The sequence below is a fragment of the Carcharhinus amblyrhynchos genome, chromosome 15 (genome assembly GCF_965287045.1).
Source record: "Carcharhinus amblyrhynchos chromosome 15, sCarAmb.v2.hapA, whole genome shotgun sequence".
Taxonomy (NCBI): Eukaryota; Metazoa; Chordata; class Chondrichthyes; order Carcharhiniformes; family Carcharhinidae; genus Carcharhinus; species Carcharhinus amblyrhynchos.
Genome location: NC_137338.1, coordinates 29,303,136 through 29,324,110, shown reverse-complemented (window position 1 = coordinate 29,324,110; position 20,975 = coordinate 29,303,136). Strand labels below are relative to the sequence as shown.

Sequence of the window (20,975 nt, the reverse complement as noted above, 5' to 3'; positions counted from 1 at the left end):
ATCTATATAAATGGTAAATAGCTGAGGCCCCAGCACCGACCCCTGGGGCACTCCACTAGTCACCAACCGCCAATCCGAATAGCACCCAGTGACCCCCACTCTCTGCCTCCTATTTAACAACCAATCCTCTATCCACGCTAAAAGCCTACCCCGACCTCCATGTCCCCTGACCTTCTGCAATAACCTCTTGTGAGGTACCTTGTCAAACGCCTTCTGAAAATCAAGAAAGACCACATCCACCGGCTCTCCTCTATCCACCGCCCTAGACACATCCTCATTGAACTCCAATAAATTTGTCAGATCCGACTTCCCTTTAATGAAACCGTGCTGCGTCTGCTCTATCAAGCAATTCCCCTCAAGATGCCTCGCTATTTCCTCCTTGATGACGGATTCTAACATTTTACCTACAACAGACGTTAAACTAACCGGCCTATAATTCCTTGCCTTTTGTCTGCCACCCTTCTTAAACAACGGCGTAACATTAGCCGTTTTCCAATCTTCCGGCACTTCCCCGGAATCCAGCGACATCTGGAAAATAACCACCAAGGCATCCACTATCACCTCCGCCATTTCTTTCAGAACCCTTGGATGCATTCCATCCGGTCCTGGGGACTTGTCCACAATCAGCCCCCTCCAGTCTGTCGAGCACCGCCTCTCTAGTAACAATAATGTCATTGAGACCCTCCAGTCCTACCACCTTTCCATCTCTAACACCCAGCAAATTATTCACGTCCTCCTCCGCGAAGACCGAAACAAAAAAGTTATTCAAGACCTCAGCCATATCCCCATCCCCTACCACTAAGTCCCCCTTCTCATCCTCTAAGGGTCCAACGTTCACCCTAGCCAGCCTCTTCCTTTTTATATATTTATAAAAACTCTTGCTATCCTTTTTTATATTAAGCGCTAGCCCAGCTTCATAGTTTATCCTATCCTTCTTTATCAACTTCTTTGTCAATCTTTGTTGACATTTAAACCTCTCCCAATCCTCTTCTCACCCACTACTCTTAGCTACTCTAAATGCCTCCGCTTTTAATTTAACACTTTCCTTCACCTCCTTCGTTATCCATGGCTTATTACCTCTCCTCCTACGGTCCTTTTTGACCAGCGGAATAAATTTCTGCTGAGCACCAAGAAAGATCTCCTTAAAGATCCTCCACTGCTCCTCAGCAGACCTACCTTCCAACGCGCTCCCCCAGTCCACATTCGCCAATTCTTCTCTCATCCTACCATACTCCCCTCTATTCAAACAAAGGACGCGTGTCCGGGAACCCACTTTCTCCTCCTCCATCTGCACCAGAAACTCCACCCTACAATGATCACTCTCCCCAAGAGGATCCTTCACCGCAAGGTCCCCTATTCTACCCGCCTCATTACATAACACCAGATCCAAGATAGCTCGCTCCCTCGTCGGCTCCAACACTCACTGTTCAAGGAAACTATCCCGGCAGCATTCCAAGAACTCCTCCTCGAGCCCACCGCATCCAACATGGGTCTACCAATCAATATGCAGATTGAAATCCCCCATAATTATGGCCGTTCCATTCCTGCACGCCGCACTTATTTGCGCGTTAACAGCCCGCCCCACCTCCAGATCATTATTCGGGGGCCTATAGACGACACCCACCAACGTCTTCCTCCCTTTGCTGTTCCTTATCTCTCCCCACAACGATTCCACGTTCTGCTCTTTGGCTCCTATATCATCCCTTGCTACCACTTTGATGCTATCCTTAATCAGCAGAGCTACGCCCCCCCCTTTTTCCTCCCACCTATCCTTCCTAAACACTTGATACCCCTGGACATTCAGCTCCCAGTCCTTATGGTGATGCCATGTCCAGAAAAGCAGTGTGTAATGGTACTATGCTTTTAATGTATTTTATGTGTAAGGGGCTTTAAGAGGCAGTGTTTTGTTACAAGCAGTAAGATTGGGTGAATGCAGCAGATACTGAGAAAGCAAATGATTACCCATTTTATCTGTACATATGTTTATTTGAAGGCTTAATGGGGTGTTTTTTAAATAAAAGTAATAAGGTGAGTTAGGTAGTCGGGGACAAAGGATAATACTAGAAATGGAGGAGTTAGGTTTGTAGCAAAAAAGCAGTTGCTTTTTCATTTTTGAAAAGTAGTTGCTGCCTGGAGCTGACTTTTAAAACAAAAACACCCTCTCACCCACTCTCTCCCCCCCCCACCCTCTGCTCCCCATTCTCTCCCCCCTCTCCACCCACTGTCTCTCCCCCTCTTCCCCCCCCCGCGCGTTCTCTACCCCCCTTCCCCCCCCTGCGCGCTCTCTCCCCCCTTCCCCCCCCCGCGCGCTCTCTCCCCCCCTTCCCCCCCGCGCGCTCTCTCCCCCCTTCCCCCCCGCGCGCTCTCTCCCCCCCTTCCCCCCCGCGTGCTCTCCCCCCCTTCCCCCGCGCGCGCTCTCTCTCCCCCCCTTCCCCCGCCCGCGTGCTCTCTCCCCTCTTCGCCCCCGCGCGCGCGCTCTCCAGATGTTGGCCAACTATTTTGAAAGTGACATTTAAATCTGTAAGAGAAAATTGCTTAATTGGAATTTAGTAGTAATAAATTAGAAGTTAATGGTTCATTTTGTCTGGCTTTTAAAGATTGCTTGGGGTTTCTGGTCTGGCACCTTGACAAGTGTGGAAAGGGAATTATTTTGATCACTGACAACCTTGAACATTGAAGTACAGTGAACATACAGCCCTAAACCATAGGAGGGGGGTGGAGGAGAAAGGATGTCATAATAATGGGTCCTGAAAAATCACTCCCCACGTTTATGGCAAAAGCATGGTGCAGCAGTATTGGCATGAGTGTCTGCTTTGTATCATTACAACTTCTTAGCACTATCAAGATTAATGTTAAGTGTTACAGCAAATACTTAACTCGAACTAATAAAATTGTTAGGATTATGATCGAGTGGTCATTCATTTCTTTGCATGTGGTGGACAGAATCCTACGTTTGCATGCATAACAACAGTCACTGCATTCAAATTACATAAGAACATAAGAACATAAGAAATAGGAGCAGGAGTAGGCCATCTAGCCCTTCGAGCCTGCCCCGCCATTCAATAAGATCATGGCTGATCTGTCGTGGCTCAGTTCCACTTTCCCGCCCTCTCCCCATAACCCTTAATCCCCTCTCTTATCAAGAACCCATCAACCTGCTTCTTAAAAATATTTAGCGAGGCAGCCTCCACCACTTCAACGGGCAGAGAATTCCAGAGATTCACCACCCTTTGAGTGAAGAAGTTCCTCCTCAACTCCGTTCTAAACCGCCTCCCCTTTATCTTGAGGCTGTGCCCCCTAGTCCTACTGTCTTTTTTGAGCGGGAAGAGTCTCTCCACCTCTATCCTATCCATCCCATTCATCATCTTATACGTCTCAATGAGATCTCCCCTCATTCTTCTAAACTCTAACGAGTACAAGCCTAGTTTATTCAGCCTCTCCTCATAGCTCAATCCCCTCAACTCCGGTATCAGCCTAGTAAACCTCCTCTGCACTCCCTCCAGGGCCAAAATATCCTTGCGCAGGTGCGGCGCCCAAAACTGCACACAGTACTCCAGCTGCGGCCTCACCAATGCCCTATACAGCTGCAGCAAGACCTCCCTACTTTTATATTCAATCCCCCTCGCTATGAAGGCCAGCATCCCATTCGCCTTCCTGACCACCTGCTGCACCTGCAAGCTGGGTTTTTGCGACTCATGCACAAGGACCCCGAGGTCCCTCTGCACCGTCGCCTGCTGCAGTTTTTCGCCACGTAAGTAATAGTCCTTCCTACCATTCTTCCTACCAAAGTGGACCACCTCACACTTGCCAACATTAAATTCCATTTGCCATTTCCTGGCCCATTCGCCCAGCCTATCTAGATCCTTCTGCAGACTCTCCACACCCTCCGCACAATTTGCCTTTCCCCCAATCTTGGTGTCATCAGCAAATTTCGACACCCTGCACTCGGTTCCCTCCTCCAGATCATCTATATAAATGGTAAATAGCTGAGGCCCCAGCACCGACCCCTGGGGCACCCCACTAGTCACCAACCGCCAATCCGAATAGCACCCATTGACCCCCACTCTCTGCCTCCTATTTGACAACCAATCCTCTATCCACGCTAACACCCTACCCCCAACTCCATGTCCCCTGACCTTCTGCAATAACCTCTTGTGAGGTACCTTGTCAAACGCCTTCTGAAAATCCAGAAAGACCACATCCACCGGCTCTCCTCTATCCACTGCCCTAGACACATCCTCATAGAACTCCAGTAAATTTGTCAGACACGACTTCCCTTTAATGAAACCGTGTTGCGTCTGCCCTATCAAGCAATTCCCTTCAAGATGCCTCGCAATTTCCTCCTTAATGACGGATTCCAACATTTTACCTACCACAGACGTTAAACTAACCGGCCTATAATTCCCTGCCTTTTGCCTGGCACCCTTCTTAAACAACGGCGTAACATTAGCCGTTTTCCAATCTTCCGGCACTTCCCCGGAATCCAGCGACGTCTGGAAAATAACCACCAAGGCATCCACTATCACCTCCGCCATTTCTTTCAGAACCCTCGGATGCATTCCATCCGGTCCTGGGGACTTGTCCACAATCAGCCCCTCCAGTCTGTCGAGCACCACCTCTCTAGTAACAGTAATGTCATTAAGACCCTCCAGTCCTACCACCTTTCCATCGCTAACACCCGGCAAATTATTCACGTCCTCCTCCGTGAAGACAGAAACAAAAAAGTTATTCAATACCTTAGCCATATCCCCATCCCCTACCACTAGCTCCCCTTTCTCATCCTCTAAAGGACCAACGTTCACCCTAGCCAGCCTCTTCCTTTTTATATATTTATAAAAACTCTTGCTATCCTTTTTTATATTAAGCGCTAGCCCAGCTTCATAGCTTCTCCTACCCTCCTTTATCAACTTCTTTGTCAATCTTTGTTGACATTTAAACCTTTCCCAATCCTCTTCTCGCCCACTGCTCTTAGCTACTCTAAATTCCTCCGCTTTTAATTTAACACTTTCCTTCACCTCCTTTGTTATCCACGGCTTATTACCTCTCCTCCTACTGTCCTTTTTGACCATCGGAATAAATTTCTGCTGAGCACCAAGAAAGATCTCCTTAAAGATCCTCCACTGCTCCCCAGCAGACCTACCTTCCAACGCGCTCCCCCAGTCCACATTCGCCAATTCTTCTCTCATCCTACCATACTCCCCTCTATTCAAACAAAGGACGCGTGTCCGGGAACCCACTTTCTCCTCCTCCATCTGCAACAGAAACTCCACCATGCAATGATCACTCTCTCCAAGAGGATCCAATTAATTCATGTGAAGCTTTTTTGCATCTTTAAATGTGATGAGGTGCTATATCAATATCAGAATTTAATATCTCATCAGCCAACAGCTTGTATAGCAGCTTTATTAGGTAGATTATAAAAACAAAATTTGACACAAGCCGCGTAAGGTGATTATTTGGCAGTAGTGGAGCTATTAAAATTGAGGATGTGCAAGAGACCCAAATGAAAGGAGGGATCAGAATTTTAAAACCAAGATGTTGTTTTACTCGCCATTGTAGGTTAGTGAGCACAGTGATGATAGCCGAATGCAACTTGGTCTGAGTTAAGACACATGCAGCAGAGTTTTGGCTGGCCTCAGATTTATAGAAGATAGACCAACTAGGGCTTTGTTTGAATGATCATGTATAGAGATAATAGAGGCATAAACAAGAATTGAGACAGGTTGCAGTCTGATGCCAATATGCAGGTACAAGTAGGTGGTTTTAGTGATGGAGGAAACCCATGGTAGGAATTTTATGTCAGGGTCAGATATAAGAACATAAGAACGTATGAGATAGGAGCAGGAGTAGGCCATCTAGCCCCTCGAGCCTGCCCCGCCATTCAATAAGATCATGGTTGATCTGTCGTGGCTCATATGACACACACATTCTGATTTATACAATGTTCTGTTCGTAGAATCCCTGCAGTGCAGAAGGAGGCCATTTGGCCCATCAAATCAGAACCGACTCTGACAAAGTATCTCTCCCCCACCCTATTCCCATGAGCCCACACATTTACCATGGCTAATCCATCTAACTTGCATATCTTTTGGACACTGAGGGACAATTTAGCATGACCATTCTATCTAAACTGCACATCTTTGGACTGTGGGAGGAAACTGAAGCACCTGGAGGAAACCCATGCAGACACGGGAGGAAAGTGCAAACTTAGACAGTGACCTAAGACTGGAGTTGAACCCAGGTCCCTGGGTGCTGTGAGGCAGCCGTGCTAACCTCAGTGCCACCGTGATGCCCTTGTTGCTAGGAAAAGAGATGGAATCAATAGCTAGGGAACAGGTTTTGCAGCAGGGATTGCAAACAATGGCGTCAGTCTTCCTAATGTTTAATTGGAGGAAATTTCTGCAGAAATACTGGTTTGCCAGTAATGGATACTGGCAAACTAGTCTGTGATTTAGCAATAGTGGAGGAGTGGAGAGAAATGGTGATGAAGTTTTGCTGGTGTTATCAGTGTATATATGAGATATAACGTTATATTTTTGGATGATGTCAACAAGGGACAACATGTAGATAGAAAATAGGTGCGGAGTAAGAACGGGTCCCTGGGGACAACAGAGGTTCTGTTGCTGAAACAGAGAGATAGGTGAGACTGGTTCCATTCTTGTCTATCTAATCTATTCTCTGGATATGATTAAATAGACAAGAATGGAACCAGCTGAGAACAGTCCCACCTATCTGGCAACATTTAAGAGGTACTGGACGAGGATAGTGTTGTCAACCATGTCAAAGAGTGCAGACAGGTACGAAAGGACTAGGAGAGAAAGGTTGCCCATGTCAGTTACGCAGGATGTCATAGTGACTTAGACTTGAGTTGCTTCAGTACTGTGGTAGGATCGGAAGCTGATTGGAGTACTTCAGACATGGAGTTCTGAGAAAGGTGAGCGTGCATATGGGAGATGACAACACATTCTAGGACCTCAGAGGAAAGGGATCTTGGACAGTGGGTCAATAGTTGGTTCTTTTGGGAAGAAGAGTGCTAACATCAAATATAAAGGAGAAAGGGATAAGCCCTGAAGAGAGAGAACCAGTGACAATATTGGTGGTTGAGTGGTCAGTTAGTGGGAATAGAGAAGTGGGAGTAGATGGTGGGTCTCATGGACAAGATAAGATCAGAGGGTTGAAGGGGGGAGAGAAATCAGAGAAAGATGCAAGTTAAGGGGTAGGGCGAGGGAAGTGTTAGAGAAAGGTTTTAGTCTAGTGGGCTAGTGGGAGGGAAGGAAGTAGCAGAGGCAGCTGATTGAATGGTCAAGATCTTAGTGGCAAAAAAAATCTATGGCTCCTTCTATTTATGGTTGGAGGTGAAGACAGGCGACGTTTTGGACAACACAGCATTCCTTTGCTCACTAGACTCTCCAGCTGTAAAATTTGACTGGAGACTTGAAATTCAGCATTTTTTCCCTGTTTTTTCAGTAGATACATTGTGGCAAAATTTTTTGTTTTAATAGATGTATTTTGCCAACAATGAGTCCCTATGCCTGTGATAGGTGATGAGCTTTTAAATACAAAGGTTTATTGTTATGATGTGATTCCATATTTATTATTCTGTACTATGCTACTAACAAATGAAGCAATGTTTTTGATCAGAATTGAGTTGGTAAATGTTTTGAAATTGAAGAGACCCTTAAAATTTAATTGTCATTTTGTTGAGGGTTGACTTTGCAGAAGTTAACCATAATCCCCCAAAATTTTCACCCACTGTAGGTTAAAATTGTTAGATACTTTTCTAGTTACAGTGAGTTTCCAATTATCTGTTCTCTGTTTCAGTTGACCACCTTTCCAATAATTCACAGGTTGATGCTTCAGTTGCCAGAGGAAGTAGGGCTAATTGCCATTGCAATTCGACAAACACAAGGCAAAGGTCAGTAATTTTCCATTTCTCCTTTTTCCGCACCTTCAGGATAATCCTTCTTCCTGAAGTCATGCACAAGCTGAAGTCACAGTATAGTTTAACCAGGATATTTCTCCTTAGAGCAGAGAAAGTTAAACGAAGAGTTAATAGCAGTGTTTTGATAGAGAAAGTAAATACAAGCTGTTTCTACTGTGATGATAGCCAATAACCAGAAGGCACAATTTTAAGGAATTGGTAAATGGACCCTAAAAGTAATGATTTTTTTAAATGAAGTGAGTGCTTTGATCCGGAGTGCACTTCGTGAAATGGTGGTGATGCTGATTCATTGATAACTTTCGAAAGGGAGTTGGATATATAGTCAGAGGGCAATAGAGGAGTGGAGAAGTGGGACTAATACTTCTGTATGATTAGTAATAGTAAAATCTTTGCGTGGTCTTAATTTATTTGCGGCACAGTTGCAGCATTTGGGTTCTGTATGTGACACTTCAATCACAAATGCATACATGATTATGGAAATTAAATTGGACAAGGATCTTGGGGTCCGGGTCCACAGGACTCTTAAATCGGTCTCGCAGGTGGAGGAGGTGGTCAAGAAGGCGTATGGTGTACTGGCCTTCATTAATCGAGGGATTGAGTTTAGGAGTCGGGAGGTAATGCTGGAACTTTATAAGACCCTTGTCAGGCCTCATTTGGAGTATTGTGCGCAGTTCTGGTCGCCTCACTATAGGAAAGATGTAGAAGCTATTGAAAGGGTGCAGAGGAGATTTACAAGGATGTTGCCTGGACTGGGAGGCATGCCTTATGAAGTTAGGTTGAGGGAGCTGGGACTCTTTTCCCTGGAGAGACGAAGGTTGAGAGGCGACCTGATAGAAGTTTACAAAATGTTGAGAGGAATAGATAGGGTGGACTCTCAGAGGCTATTTCCCCGGTTTGAAATGGTCGCTACGAGAGGACACAGATTTAAGGTGCGGGGAGGGAGGTTCAGAAGTGATGTTAGGGGTAAGTTTTTCACTCAGAGGGTGGTGAGTGAATGGAATCGGCTGCCGTCAGTGGTGGTGGAGGCGAACTCGCTGGGGTCTTTTAAAAGACTTCTGGATGAGTATATGGGGTTTAATGAGATTGAGGGTTATAGATAGGTCTGTAGGTTGGTAGGTGATGTGGTCGGCGCAACTTGTGGGCCGAAGGGCCTGTTTGTGCTGTAGTGTTCTATGTTCTATGTTCTATGTTCTATAAACTATAACACACTTTAACCTATGTGATATAATTTTCAGATTCAATGCGTATGCTTCTATGAAGTCCATAAAGTTTCTGCTTGCATTTTTACGCCCAGTTGAGGAGACCAGACAGATTTAAGTTTAAATTGGTTCAAGAAATCTTCTGAAAAACTGCTCCTTCAACTGTGCAGCACTGTCTTAGTATCACACTGAAGTATCAGCCCAGATTTTGTGCTCAGTCTTTGGAGTTGGGTTTGAACATACAACCTTCTCGTATGGTTGTGTGGTAAAGAGTGTTACCAAAAAGGCCAATGCTGATGTACAGGATGCTTATAGCTAGAAAAAAGAGTTTAATTCTGTCGTTTTTGGAATGGATGTAAACTCAGGTCACAGAAACGAAAGGACAATTGTGAATGTACTATTTTTATTATTGTGCTTCCATTAACAAGGTCTGTCTTTTAACTATTTTTGATAATCCATTTTTATTTAATTTCAGGTCGTGGGGGAAATACATGGCTTAGTCCTGTAGGCTGTGCTATGTTCACTTTACACATCAGGATTTCAATCCACTCTCAGCTTGGACAGAACATTTCATTCGTACAGCACCTAGTGGCTTTGGCTGCAGTGGAGTCTGTGGCTTCCATGCCAGGATATGAGGTTCGTTGATTGTACTTTTTCATAATATAGAGATTTCATGTTTAGTTATTTTACTTGGTGATCTCTAATGCTGTTTTACTTGTGTGTCAAAACCAGGTGCAATGGTGAGGTCAAGTAGGGCTAGAGGGAAGGGGCTGATAGAATTGGGGAAAAAGGAGGGAGGTAAAGAGGCTGATGAATGAGGAAGGACATAGGAGAGATGATAAAAGGGAATAGGGTGGGAGGAGTAGCTGTTGGGTGGGGAGGAGAAGAGAGGAAGGAGGTAGTGAAGAAGGGAGAGAAAGGTGAAAGGAGTGATTTGGGGATGGGAACTGGAGGAGAAAAGGCAGAATATTGGGGGTGTGAAAGCAGGTAAGGAATGTAACAAAAGAAGATCATCAGGGAGGTGGGGAAGTTGGAAGGGAGAGTGTGAGAAATGGCAGGTGAGGGAGGAGAGGATATGGGGATGAGGAAAAGAATTAGGTGAGGAGTAGGAAATAGAGAAAAGTAAGAGGAGATTGGAAGAGAGAGGAAATGGAAATCTAGAATGCATGGGAGAGGAGCAACTGAAGAAGTAAATCAACCTCCCCCCATCCTCTCTCCTACGGCCTGGTGAGTGGGAGATTGGATTCCAGCCTCTGAATGCTGCAATGATGAGAGTGACAATTCCTTCTTGTACCAGCTGGTCCTATTGCTAGGTGATTATAAGTCACCTGTTCACATAAAAAGTGTCAGGCAAGAAACTGAAATATGTCGAATGTGCCAGTTAGTATGGAAAGATTACTTGTGTCAGAACCTGTTCCATTGCTGAAGAGATTTTTACACTGAAATTCATGAACTCAATCAATGCTCCACTTCTGCTTCCATTCACACAGCAGAATAGCCATTTGATTTTTTGAACAGCTCTTCATGCTTGCCTTTTCTGATTCGAAACAAAAACATGGGAACAACATAGATTCAATTCTTGCTAGTTTGATGGAGTTGATGTTTATACTAGAGCTTACAATCCTTACTATGAAGAAGGAGGCTTTTCGGTCCATTGATTCTGCACCCACTTTCTGAAAGGGCATCTATCCAGCCCCCTCCCTTAACCCTGTCCATTTACTATGGCTACCCACCTAACCTGCACATCTTTGACTTTGGGAGGAAACCGGAGCGTCCAGAGGAAAGCCATTCAAGGAGAATATGCAGACTCCACACAATTTACAAGGCTGGAATCAAAACCAGGTCCCTGGTGCTGTGAGGCAGCAGTGCTAACCACTGTGCCACCACCACCTGAGGTAATTTGGAGACAGTTTCTTGTAAGTGAAGAGGTGACTGGTATTTCTGGACTCCTGAAGCGGTTAGAAGAGTACACCAGCATGTCACATGATGCTAAGGAGAGCTCCCAATTGACAGAATGGATCTGGTAACTCATGTTTACAATCCAACTACGGTTGCAGTATCATTAAAATGTTGTGACCTGGTCCATTGATTTTGAGATTTAATGAAGAATAATTTTTTTTAGTGTAACTTGTATGCATTTTCAGACTGAAAACTGGTTTATATATTTTAACCACCCTTTTAACCTCCACTACGTGACTTTGCCCACCAACAGGTGCATTTTTCATGTTTGTTTCTCTGCTGTTACTTCTCTACCTGTGCTTTTGAAATGGGTGTATGTTGATACTTTTCCACAGTGCAACATGGAGCCCCAGTTGCACTTTCTAGAAATTTAGAAGAATTGGCTGCTTGTATTAACGCCACTGAAAGAAGATCAATTTCTCTAGCATTTCCATGAATCTACCTTTTGAGAACATGTCAGGAAGTTGGTGCTCTGAGGTGAGGGTGTTTATACTGAAGAATGCAGACAGCCTTCTCTGATCAACTGCATTGCTATTTTACAATAATGCTTGAAGAGGTTAACAGAGCTTGCATTGCAAATTCTTGCATAGCAGAGGCTGGTAGGCAATAACTTGACTCAAATGCATAAATGATAAATAGCTAAACTCATATCGACTACAGCAGTTTCCATTGTCAGTTTTAGTTAACGATTTTGATTGGCACTGAACAATGTTAGAAACCCATGGCAATCAACTCAAACCCAATTTCTTGACATTTCTCTAGACAAGTCATTTCTTTCAAAACATAATTTACTTATATCATGCAGCAGGTGAATGCAACTTCATTCCATTAAACTGGCAGGAGATGGATCTAATCAGCCATGAACATATTTCTTTGAATTCTACAGAAGTCCTTTTTTTTAAAGAGAAGGTCATACTTCCTTTATAAAGGTTTTGAATATTTTGGTCCAGGTATATTTTGGCCCAGAATATTGTTGGAATTTGATATTTTGCCATTTATAGATGACTTGGATGACCTTTTTTCATTCTTTGTGTTTTAATGTACATAAGCAAACTTTGATTTATATCAGAATGGTAATGTGCCAACATATTTAGATTTAACAACAGTTGCTGTTCATACCATGGCACCATGAAACTCATGGCTAATGCTATGTTCCAGTTCTAATATTCAAATAATCTATGAGAAAAGAACCCTACCAAAGAGAAAAGTGACAGACAACTAGAAAAAAAAAGACATTGAAGGTTGTAGCAAATATTTTGCTATTTAGAAACTAATTGCTGCTTGCCTATAGATGAAAATTAGTCACTCAAGTTGTAACAACAGCATTTTTACCTTTTGCGGGCAGAACCTTCGCCCGTCAGTAAAGAGACAAAATTTTCCCCCAAACGTCTCTCCCTCCTCCCTGTGGAAAAAGATTAACAAAAAACTGTACATGAAGCACTTCGCCGCTGCAAGGTACAGTACAGTATAATGCTGCTTAAGGTGATCAGATATCTATCATAGTCCTATATTTCCTGCAGCTGTTCTCTGGATAGAGGAAGATGGGGAAAGAAGTAAAGTTATGTCATGAGGTGGAATAGTTGAGTTAAATATGTATTGTGGTGCTGAAAAATTCAACACCACTCAACTCTTATGTGGATATTAAGGAGGAGGATGTGTTAGAACTTTTGAATTCTATCAAGATAGATAAGTGCCGGGACCAGATGGGGTGTACCCCAGGATACTGTGGGAGGCGAGGGAAGTGATTGCAGAGCCCCTGGCGATGATCTTTGCGTCGTCAATGGAGATGGGAGAGGTTCTGGAAGATTGGAGGATTGCGGATGTAGTTCCTATTTTCAAGAAAGGGAACAGAGATAGCCCGGGAAATTACCGACCGGTGAGTCTGACCTCCAGTGGTTGGTAAGCTGATGGAGAGGCTTCTGAGGGACAAGATTTACGAGCATTTGGAGAGGTTTGACATGATCAGAAATAGTCAGCATGGATTTGTCAAGGGCAGGTCGTGCCTTACGAGCCTAGTTGAGTTCTTCGATAATGTGACTGAACACATTGACGAAGGAAGTGCAGTGGACGTGGTGTACATGGACTTCAGCAAGGCGTTTGATAAGGTCCCCCATGCAAGACTTCTTGAGAAGGTGAGAGGGCATGGGATCCAAGGGCCTTTGGCCTTGTGGATCCAGAACTGGCTTGCCTGCAGAAGGCAGAGAGTGGTTGTGGATGGGTCTTTTTCGGCATGGAGGTCAGTCACCAGTGCAGTGCCCCAGGGATCTGTTCTAGGACCCTTGCTGTTTGTCATTTTCATAAATGACCTGGATGAGGAAGTGGAGGGATGGGTAAGTAAGTTCGCTGATGACACGAAGGTCGGTGGTGTTGTGGATGGTCTGGAAGGATGTCAAAAGTTGCAGCAGGACATAAATAGGATGCAGGACTGAGCGGAGAAGTGGCAGATGGACTTCAACGCGGATAAATGTGTAGTCGTCCATTTTGGCAGAACCAACGGGATGAACGAGTACACTATCAAGGGCAGGAGTCTTCGCTGTGTTGAAGAGCAGAAGGATCTTGGGGTCCGGGTCCACAGGACTCTTAAATCGGCCTTGCAGGTGGAGGATGTGGTCAAGAAGGCGTATGGTGTACTGGCCTTCATTAATCGAGGGATTGAGTTTAGGAATCGGGAGGTAATGCTGCAACTTTATAAGACCCTTGTCAGGCCTCATTTGGAGTACTATGCGCAGTTCTGGTCGCCTCACTATAGGAAAGACGTAGAAGCTATTGAAAGGGTACAGAGGAGATTTGCAAGGATGTTGCCTGGACTGGGAGGCATGCCTTATGAAGTTAGGTTGAGGGAGCTGGGACTCTTCTCCCTGGAGAGACGAAGGTTGAGAGGCGACCTGATAGAAGTTTATAAAATGTTGAGAGGAATAGATAGGGTGGATTCTCAGAGGCTATTTCCCCGGGTTGAAATGGTCGCTACGAGAGGACACAGATTTAAGGTGTGGGGAGGTAAGTACAGAAGTGATGTTAGGAATAAGTTTTTCACTCAGAGGGTGGTGAGTGAATGGAATCGGCTGCCGTCAGTGGTGGTGGAGGCGAACTCGCTGGGGTCTTTTAAGAGACTTCTGGATGAGTATATGGGGTTTAATGGGATTGGGGGTTATAGATAGGTCTATAGATTGGTAGGTGTTGATGTGATCAGCGCAACTCGTGGGCCAAAGGGCCTGTTTGTGCTGTTATGTTCTATGTTCTATGTTCTTTTTACTCTGAAATGAAAGCCCTAGTTCCTTTCTAAAAAATATTATTTTGCCTTTTACTTCTCCTGTTATTTCACTGTCAATGCCCTAGATCCTGCATTACAAAACTAATAATCCCTCGGATACTGTGGCCCTCCATAACAACAGGAATTTATAACTGTTGCACCATATCGCAACCTTCAGAAAGGTCTGAGTGCTTCACATCGGGTGAAGTACTTGGAAAAATCTGTGACTGCAATGAAACTAAAGAAATGCTACAAACTAAAACTTAGTCATTTCATTTAGAGTGAAATGGACAAGTGACGTCTGAATTTGGATGCCTAACTGAACCCTGTGATTGAAGATTCCATCAGCAACTTGAGATTAAATTATTCTTTATGATTCACTAAGGGCAAGCGATTAGGAATTTCTTGAATTCTTTTTGCATTTTCTTTCTGAGTAGTTTCTTTATTTATGTAATGAAAGAATAATAATGTAATGTAATATGTACTTGCTTTTCTCTTCAGGGCATTGATCTGAGGCTTAAGTGGCCAAATGATATTTACTACAGTGATCTCATGAAGCTGGGTGGTGTCCTGGTTAATTCTACTTTGATGGGAGCAACTTTTCACATACTTATTGGTATGCATTAAATGCCTAGATATTAAATGTTTCAGAAATTCATGTCCAATAAAGCTAAAAGGGGATAGAAAGTAAAAAGTGCATGCTTCCAAGAACTTTCATTGTTAATCTTTTATCTTAAAAATATTAAGTATTTTATAACTTTTAACGGTGTTTCAAATGTTTTTGGTTCTTAATGAATTTGTATCATTGAACAAATGATTCAAATGTGGGATATTCGTACAGGACAAATGTGGACACATGATATATGTTTTTTCGGATTCATGCAAAACAATTGAAACACAAGTTGTACAATTAGCTAGTTACAACTGGAAATCGTTTCCCTCCCATCCTTGCTCATCATGAAATCAGATTGTTCTTACACAAATAATTGTGCATTGATGGCAACCAAAAATTAATGTTATTGTATATCATTTGTGAATTCTTCATGCATGATCTCTACCATCTCTCCCCAGTAAATAACATAATCAGCAACTGTTAGTTTGATTTTCAATCTCTCTTTATTTTTAAGTCAAGTGATTTCAAGTGAATTCTATGTTGTGCAAGTCCATGTGTTAGTTTAATGCGTTAAATTTTGTAATTTTTTGGTTGCTTTTTTTAGGGGGATGTGGTTAATAGTTTTGAGTTAATGGAGTATTTTTCCTGGTTTTTTAAGGAGCTATAATGTTTAATTCCTGATCCACTTCATTATGAGATTACGCTGCAGAATCACAATGAGTTTGTTCCATCTGAAGGAGTGTTGTAATGTGACCTAGCACAGTAGCTTGTGTCATAGATCTGTTCCCCTAACTAAAACACCGAGTGCTGCATATACATATGAACAAATGCATTCGGCCCCTCAAGCCTACTCTGCCATTCAATTAGATCATGGCTGATCTGATTGTAACTTCAACCCCGCATTCCTGCCCCTCTCCGATAACCTTTCACTCTCTTGTTAATCAAGAATCTAACTAACTCTGCCTTAAAACTATTCAAAGGTTCTGCTTCCACTGATACTTGAAGAAGAGTTCCAGAGACTCTCGATCCTCTGAGAGAGAGAAATTTCTCCTCATCTCCATATTAAATGAGTAACCCTTTAGGTTTAAACAGTGACCCCTAGTTCTAGATTTTCCAACTAGGGGAAACATCCACTCCACATCCACCATGTCAGGTTCTTAAAGGTTTCAATAAAGCTGCCTCTTTGCTAAATTCCAGTGGATACAAACCCAACCTACCCAATCTTTCATCATCAGACAACCTACCCTTTTCTGGTATTAGTCGAGTAAAATTTCTCATAATGTTTTTCCTTAAATAAGGAGACTTGTACTCCACACAAAACTCCATTTGTGGTGTTATCAATACCCTCTACAACTGAAGCGTAACCTCCCTACTTTTCAATTCCGCTCACATTAAACAATAACATTCTATTCGCTTTCCTAATTATTTGTTTTACCTGTACACTAGCCTTTCGTGATTCACTAACTACACCTCAGAATTCTGAAATCTCTCATCATTTAGATAATAAGCTTTTTTTATTCTTCCTGCCAAAATAGACACTTTCACATTTGCCCACACTGTACTCCATTTACCAGTGTTCTGTCCATTCACTTGACCTAAGACCCTTTATAGCCTCCTTACATCCTATCTTGCATTCCTACCTATCTTTGTGTCATCAGAAAATTTAGCAACCATACCTCAGTCCTTTCATCCAAGGCAGCTTAAACAAGTTCCAAAAAGTTGAGGTTCCCGCATTGTGCCTATAGCACACCACTTGCTCTTCCTGTCAATCAGAAAATGACCCATTTGTGCCCACTCTGTTTCCTGTTAGCTAGCCATTTTTCAATCTATGCCAGTATATTACCCCCTACACCATGAGCTTTTATTTTTCACAATAACTTCTGATGTGGCACTTAACAAATGTGTTTTCTGGAAACCTAAACATCCATTGGTTCCTCCTTATCTACAGCACACGTGATTCTTTCAAAGAACTCCCATAGGTCAAGTACGATTTCACTTTTGCAAAACCGTGTTGACTCTGTCTAATTGCCTCAATTTTTTCCAAGTGCCCTATTATAACATTTTCATAGTGGCTTCTAACATTTTTCCTATGATAGGTGTTGGGCAAACTGACCTGTAGTTTCCTGCTTTCGGTCGCCCTTCCTTTTTGAATAAAGAAGTTACATTTACTATCTTCCAATCTAATGTAACCTTCCACAATCTAGGGAATTTTGGAAAATTAAAATCAGTGCATCATTTGATTCGTAGAGGAAATGTGACAAGCAATTTTTATTTTGGATCATGTTGCAATGTATATGTAGATAGCAGAAAACACTTTATTTTCTCAATTATATCCTGGAATTTATGAACCAATTCCATAAATACTACTGCCCCCCCCCAACCCGCCCAAATTTGGAAAGTTCTGCAAATCTCTGAATCATCTAATCTTGAGCAAGACCATGCACAAAGGAGAGGGGCCATACTGATAACTCTCTACTGATCAAGTGATTGATTATATTTTTGACTTTTCTTCAAACAGTCGTATTTCCCTTTACTTATTCTAAAAGAAGCTCATAAGAGAAAAAAAGAACTCCTCCACTTAAAAATTGAATCCCACCAAAGTCAGTTGAGAGTTTGCAATTCAAAAGAGATGGGCCCGTTAACTTGGAGTTATCAGGCCCAGTAATCCTACATTCAAATGGAAACAAGTTAGCACCTTCAACCTGTCAGGTTTTTTGTTGTGCTGTCTAATTACATTTCCACCCCATCACCAAATTCCACACCCACTAACTCAGCCTCAAAAGTGTCTACTGCTTTTATACTCAACAACCAGCAAAATATTTTGGGGTGGCATGGTAGCATAGTGGTTGGCACTGCTGCTTCACAGCTCCAGGGTCCTGGGTTTGATTCCTGGCTTGGGTCACTGTTCGTATGGAGCTTGCACATTCTCCTCGTGTCTGCGTGGGTTTCCTCCGGGTACTCCGGTTTCCTCCCATAGTCCAAAGATGTGTGGGTTAGGTTGATTGGCCATGCTAAGAAATTGCCCCTTAGTGTCTCCAGGGATGTGTAGGTTCGAAGGATTAGTGGGTACAATATATAGGGATATGGGGGTAGGGCTGAGTGGGATTGTGTTCGGTGCAGACTCAATGGGCCAAAGGGCCTCTTTCTGCACTGTAGGGTTCTATGATTTTATGATATTCCTTGTCCAAAATTGTTTAGTGCAAAAATTTATCTCGTGTTTGTATTGTTATTTTTGCTTTTTTCTAAATAGTGGGACAAATTCTAAAGTGTACATTTGTTTCTGTTGATGTGCATGTAGTATTGGTTTGTTTCAATTTGATTTTGGCTTCACTCACCATAGCTCACTGAAATTTGGACAATTAGATTAGAATAATTTAAAACTGATTCATTCATTTTATTGCACAAGAAATTTGATGGTACCTGCTTGTTTTATAAGTGAATTCAAATATTAAAAACACATATTTGGCATGTAACAAATTTTCTGTTAGATCTCGACCATGCTGGTTTCAAACAAAAGAGCAGCCCTTTTTATGATTGTATCAGCTTCTTGTTTGCTGAATTGTTGAATGGCATTGGGATCAGAGAGATGGCTGTGCAACCTTTTGCTCCTTGCACATGTGCCAAAGATTTGTAGCTGTCACTACAGAATATAAAAAAGAGAAGATCCTAAATGAATCTCTCAAATGCTGGGCTCATTAAAAGAGAGTTACTAATGTAGTTTCCAATTTTTACAATTGAAAAGAATCATCAGGGGAGAACACCACATGTTGCCAGTGTCTGGTTAGACATAGATCACTAGCACTTGCTAGCCAGCTCCAACCTTGTTGCCTATTTTCTTCAAAACAAATGAATATGACAGTAATACTGAAGCTATTTTACTATAAAATAATAGTGAATGTAAATCTGGTTGGCCAGTTTTATGCAATAAATGCACAATTTGATTTGATTTATTAGTGTCACATGTACTAAATTACAATAAAAAGTTTTGTTTCTTGCCTGCTATACAGGCAAAACATACCATTCATAGAGAAGAAAAGGAGAGTGAGCAAAATGTAATGTTACATTCATAGCTAGGGTGTAGAGAAAGAGCAACTCAATGCAAGATAAATCCATTCAAAAGTGTGACAGCAGCAGGGAAGAAGCTGTTCTTGAGTTGGTTGGCACGTGACCTCAGACTTCTGAATTTTTTTCCCGAAGGCAGAAGTGGAACAGAGAATGTCCAGAGTGCGTGGTGTCTTTAATTATGCTGGTTGCTTTGCCAAGGCAGCAGGAAGTGTAGACAGTCAGTGGATGGGAGGCTGGTTTGCATGATGGATTGGGCTACATTCATGATCCTTTGTAGTTTCTTCAGTCTTGGGCAGAGTAGGAGCCATATCAGGCTGTGATTCAATCAGAAAGAATGCTTTCTATTGTACATTTATAAAAGTTGGTGAGAGTCATGGCTGACATGCCAAAATTCTTTACTCTGCTGAGAAAGCAGAGAAAGTTGATGGTGTAAATGTGATTTTGTGACCATAAATGCATGAAAGAAATGTGTTACAGAATTGTTATTGAAACCATCAACCACTGTAACACATTGATGAAAGGATTTTATGCTCTGGGTATTTGTAATAGAAACAAGAAAACCAGTGACCAAACTGGATGAGCATTTTTTATCAAGCTTTTAAATTGTCACTGGATGATCTGGAAACTGATACAAAGTACTGCAGATGCTGGAAATTTGAAATAAAAACAGACAATTCTGGGAATGCTTAGCAGGCCTGGCAGCTTCTGTGACAAGAGAAACAGAGTTAATGGGCGGAGTTTTGTCATCCTGCCTGCCGCGGGAATCATAGTGGGCAGGACAGAAAATTTGGTGAACTGTTTGAAGTTCATTGACCTCGAGCAGGAATTTCTGGTCTTGGGGTGCATGTGACCAAAAAGTCCTTTCCAATGTTAATCTTTCTCTACACCCTAACTATGACTGTAACACTACATTCTGCACACTCTTGTTTTCTTCTCTATGAATGGTATGTTTTGACTGTACAGCGCACCTTTCATCAATGTTCATTGACCTGAAATATACTGTTCAGATTGATACAAATTATTGATATTTACTTTGGACAACCTTACAATTCTTTTATCTTTAAAACAATAACATTGACTGAAATTTCTTTCAATTCATTCGTGGGACATGAGCGCTGCTGGCTTGCCAGCATTTATTGCCCATCCGTAGTTGCCTGATGCTAGTTGAGAGTCAACCACATTGATGTGACTCTGGACACCAGGCTAAGGATGGCAGATTTTGTTCTCTAAAGGATATTAGTGAACCGGATGGGTTTAACAATGGTTGCATGGTTATCAGTAGAATCTTAATTCCAGATTTTTTTTATTGAGTTCAAATTCCACTATTTGTTGTGGCAGGATTCGAAACCAGGTCCCCAGAACATTAGCTGAGTTTCGGGATTGATAGCCTAATGATAATACCACTAGGCCATCACCTCCCCATACACATTACGGGTATATGCATCTTAAGGTACTGGACCAGCCAAAACTGTTGCTGAATGATGTTCATCCTTTTTAAGAATCAAGTATGTTGCGTATGTTTGTCACTCTCACTCATACAAGCTGTGACCCTTGTTAACTTTTCTTTAAAAGGCTGTGGGTTCAATGTAAGTAACAGCAACCCAACTATCTGCATCAACGATATCATCCAGCAACATAACAAAGAGCATGGAACAGATCTGCAGCCACTTCAGATAGACCTACTGACGGCTAGGACAGTCACCATTCTTGAAAATCTGATTAGCATTTTCCAGAACAAAGGGCCAAATGGAGTTTTGCCACTCTACTATAAACGATGGCTGCACAGGTTAGTAAATGGAAGTCACAGGAGAAAAAAAATATAGAATGGATCCAGTTACAATATATCTTGCAACGTAAATAATATAATTGGAACAATTAGAGGTAATCTTCTTCCTTAAAGCTTTATTTATGCTGAGACTTGCTGCTATCTGTTGAGTTGGAAGAACA

At 42.5% G+C, this 20,975-nt stretch overlaps 1 protein-coding gene across 2 annotated transcripts in view; it reads left to right on the top strand.

Annotated features, from left to right (window-relative positions):
* hlcs (holocarboxylase synthetase (biotin-(proprionyl-CoA-carboxylase (ATP-hydrolysing)) ligase)) overlaps positions 1 to 20,975 on the top strand; it is a 146,958-nt gene that overhangs the window by 120,326 nt on the left and 5,657 nt on the right. The window contains exons 6-9 of one of the 2 annotated variants that reach the window (XM_080203688.1): positions 7,822 to 7,915; positions 9,617 to 9,777; positions 14,852 to 14,966; positions 20,601 to 20,814. In XM_080203688.1, coding sequence (XP_080059814.1) covers positions 7,822 to 7,915; positions 9,617 to 9,777; positions 14,852 to 14,966; positions 20,601 to 20,814 — 584 coding nt within the window. The remainder of the gene's footprint in view (positions 1 to 7,821; positions 7,916 to 9,616; positions 9,778 to 14,851; positions 14,967 to 20,600; positions 20,815 to 20,975) is intronic. The other variant, XM_080203687.1, reaches the window with a different exon arrangement.